This window comes from Cyphomyrmex costatus, unplaced genomic scaffold, assembly GCF_001594065.2.
Source record: "Cyphomyrmex costatus isolate MS0001 unplaced genomic scaffold, Ccosl1.0 scaffold141, whole genome shotgun sequence".
NCBI lineage: Eukaryota > Metazoa > Arthropoda > Insecta > Hymenoptera > Formicidae > Cyphomyrmex > Cyphomyrmex costatus.
The window spans coordinates 1,242,015-1,245,271 of NW_017275402.1; the positions used below are offsets into that span (position 1 = coordinate 1,242,015).

The 3,257-nt window shown below is 33.8% G+C and overlaps 1 protein-coding gene across 1 annotated transcript; it reads left to right on the forward strand.

Annotated features, from left to right (window-relative positions):
- Positions 1-872: 872 nt before the first annotated feature.
- On the forward strand, positions 873-1,808 carry LOC108783100 (protein abrupt). Its single transcript, XM_018551569.1, has one exon. The coding sequence runs from the start codon at positions 873-875 to the stop codon at positions 1,806-1,808; it is 936 nt and encodes a 311-aa protein (XP_018407071.1).
- Positions 1,809-3,257: the final 1,449 nt, after the last annotated feature.

A 3,257-nucleotide genomic window follows, 5' to 3' on the forward strand; every position in this document is an offset into this window, starting at 1 on the left:
TCAATATGATTCTATGTGTTTCAAATGCTAAATAAAAACACTACATAAGCCAAATTGGAGACAAACTAAAGAAAAGAGTTAATGGTTAGACAGAATTTGTATAAATTTTTTTTTAATTTACACTTAACTAAATGTATTACATACTCAATATTATATTGTTTAGAAAATCGAGCGCTGCAAAGTATCTGTGCAACAAAGCATATTTTAAATTTAATATTATTTATTATTAGTTTTTTTCTTCCTGGCTAACAACTCGTACTATAAATAATGTATAGAATACCGTACATATTATTTTAGCAAATACTAGCTTCTATATATATATATATAAATATATATATAAGATGTACGAAATAAAGTCTATACTATTTAAGTAATGCTTTGTACAATAAAAAGTACTCAGACACAAATTCAGAGTATTATATTTCCACAATCTCTTATAAATAGTTATAACACCCCATTGATTGCAGCACCGGTATAATCGATTTTAGAAGAAAATAGCCTCATATAATTTTTTTCACTCTTATCATATTTTTATATTTTTAAGTAAATACTTTTTTGTTTCATCAACAATTTTTCCATTATTCTTATTATCTTTCTCAATTCAACATATAAAATCTTATATAAATTAGACGATATCATTTTTATTTTTAATTATTTACAAAATTGAAAATTATCTAATATAGAATGGCTCTTATAAAATTAATTGCTTTCAAAAAGAGATAACGACAGAATAAAATTTTTGGAATCATTGTCAGTCGATTGCATACTAGTCAATGATCCAATTTTCTTTCTTCCATAATAAGTAAGTAGATACGTGAATACTTCTCTTACCCATCCGTCATTTATTTTCAGTCGCTCGACGAAGTCTGGATATGATTCGAGTTCGTGCAACGGATCCTAGGCCTTGCCCGAAGTGCGGAAAGATGTATCGTTCAGCACATACATTGCGCACTCATTTGGAAGACAAACATACAGTCTGTCCGGGATATCGCTGTGTTTTATGTGGAACAGTGGCAAAGTCTCGGAATTCTCTACATTCACACATGTCGAGACAACACCGAGGCATCAGTACGAAAGATCTTCCAGTTATGCCGATGCCCAGTAAATTCGATCCGGAGTTGGCGTCCCGTTTATTAGCTAAAGCTGGAGTCAAGGTGAGTCCGGCTGAACTTCGCGCACGAGCCAGCCCAACAGCATCACGAAGAAGCGACATGAGGTTGGAACCACCTCGTGCAGGTGCATCCGAAATTGATAGCTGCGGTGGCGATGATCCAGAAGACCTTAGCCTTAGGTATAGTTCGCCACTTTCAAACACCGTCATTACTAAGGTAAGCGGCAACAGCAACAGTAGCAGCAATAGCAAGAATTCGACAGCAATCGTCCCCAAGTCTTTGGATTCTATGCATGGCAATGGTGATCTCAACATGGCGCCATTGCCACATGGCAGTCATCATTCAGGCCACAATACTAGTGCGATTGCTGGTTCGGCACTTTTGGACACCTATTTACAGTTTATTGCAGAGAATTCTGCAATAAATTCTGGTCTATCAGCGATAGGACTTGGTCCAGAGCATGCGGCCGCCGTAGCACATGCCGCTAAAATGCGCATGAGTCTAGAAAAGCACGGCAGTCGTAGCTTGGAGGATTATCCAATAATCGGCAGAGACGAGGGTCGAGGCTCCGGAGTCGTTCATGAGGACAGACAGGAATTCGACAGACACAGTGGACTTATCGACGAAGGGGAATCGTCTGGTGTGGATGATGACGAATTTAGCGAGAATGAGGAGCCAGAAGTGATAAAGGAATAATTCCTTCCTTTTAGAATAGCTAATGATTTTAAAGAGCATCTTTGAATTACTGACGAGTTCTTCGAGATGATTTGCAGTTTGCGGTATAAATTGATGTTCGCGACAATTCTTGTTTAATGAAATACGGAAAGATAATTTATGTGCCAGATCGTCCATATGAAGAATCAATCGATGATTCTGTTTCTTATTGCGCGCTCTATTATTGCGTGAAAGGACTCGTGAAGGTTACTGGATACCAGATATATTTGAAAAGTCAAAAAGTCTTTAAAGTATTTTGACGCCAACACACAGATGGTGCGTGGACAAGCTTACTTGTTGGATTAGAGCTATTTAATTGCCACTACACAAGTAAGCATATGTATATATGCAAGACTATGCATATGCAAACACATATACATACATATATACACACACGCGCGCGCATACACATACACACACTCACACACTCACACATACACAAGCGCGTGTGCGCGATGGAGCACTCACACATATACGCCACAAATATTCCATCCATCTACCTCAGTGCACATAATAGATGATAGAACAGACTAACGAATCTCAGTAAATGAAGAGAGAAGATGACGTACGCCGTTGGATCGCAGAACAACAATGATCGCAAGGTTTGATTGTTGCAAGCTCTAAAATATCAAATATGATGACTAGGCAAGGCAATTTTGCTATTTACTTTCTAAAAGTTTAAACGACTTAAAAATTTAAGTGCGATAATTAACGTTTGTTATTCTATTATTATTATTATTATTATTATTATTATAAGTATTGAATACATATTTAGATATATCGCTTAAATTTATAGAAAGATTAAACTTTCAGACAACATTTAGTTCTTTAAAATTTTTTTTATTTGGGTAATGTGCGTAGCGAATTAGTGTCATATTGTATCTATCGGATGCACGTGCACATATAGATATAATTGGAACACATTGAAATATGAATGCCACGTCATATATGAATGAATTCTTAATTTCTTGAAACATTATCCAGAAAATTATATATATGGTATTTTATAAATTAAATATTATTTTTTTCATAATTTATTATTTTGTTTTAAAAATAAAAATTACTTATGATTATAAACAATAAGATTTTTTACAAAAATTTGACGTACAATTTTTGTATTGATTTTTATTTAAATGACGAAAAGAATTCTTAGAAACAAAAAATATCATTCGTATATTATGGTGGTGTAATTATGTTAATAATGTTTAATACATAACTGTTTTCTGCTCACTAAAAGAAATTGATGTGGATCGTGAAATATTCTTGTAATTGCGGGCGCACCTAAAAACTTATAGATTTTATTCACGATATAATTATGATAATAATTGTGTTTTAGTCTTGCTCCAATTAACTATTCTTTAAAGGAACTTAAATGTAATTAATCACATCATCAATTTGTTTAAGTTTAGATATTTATTTATTGATTATTTA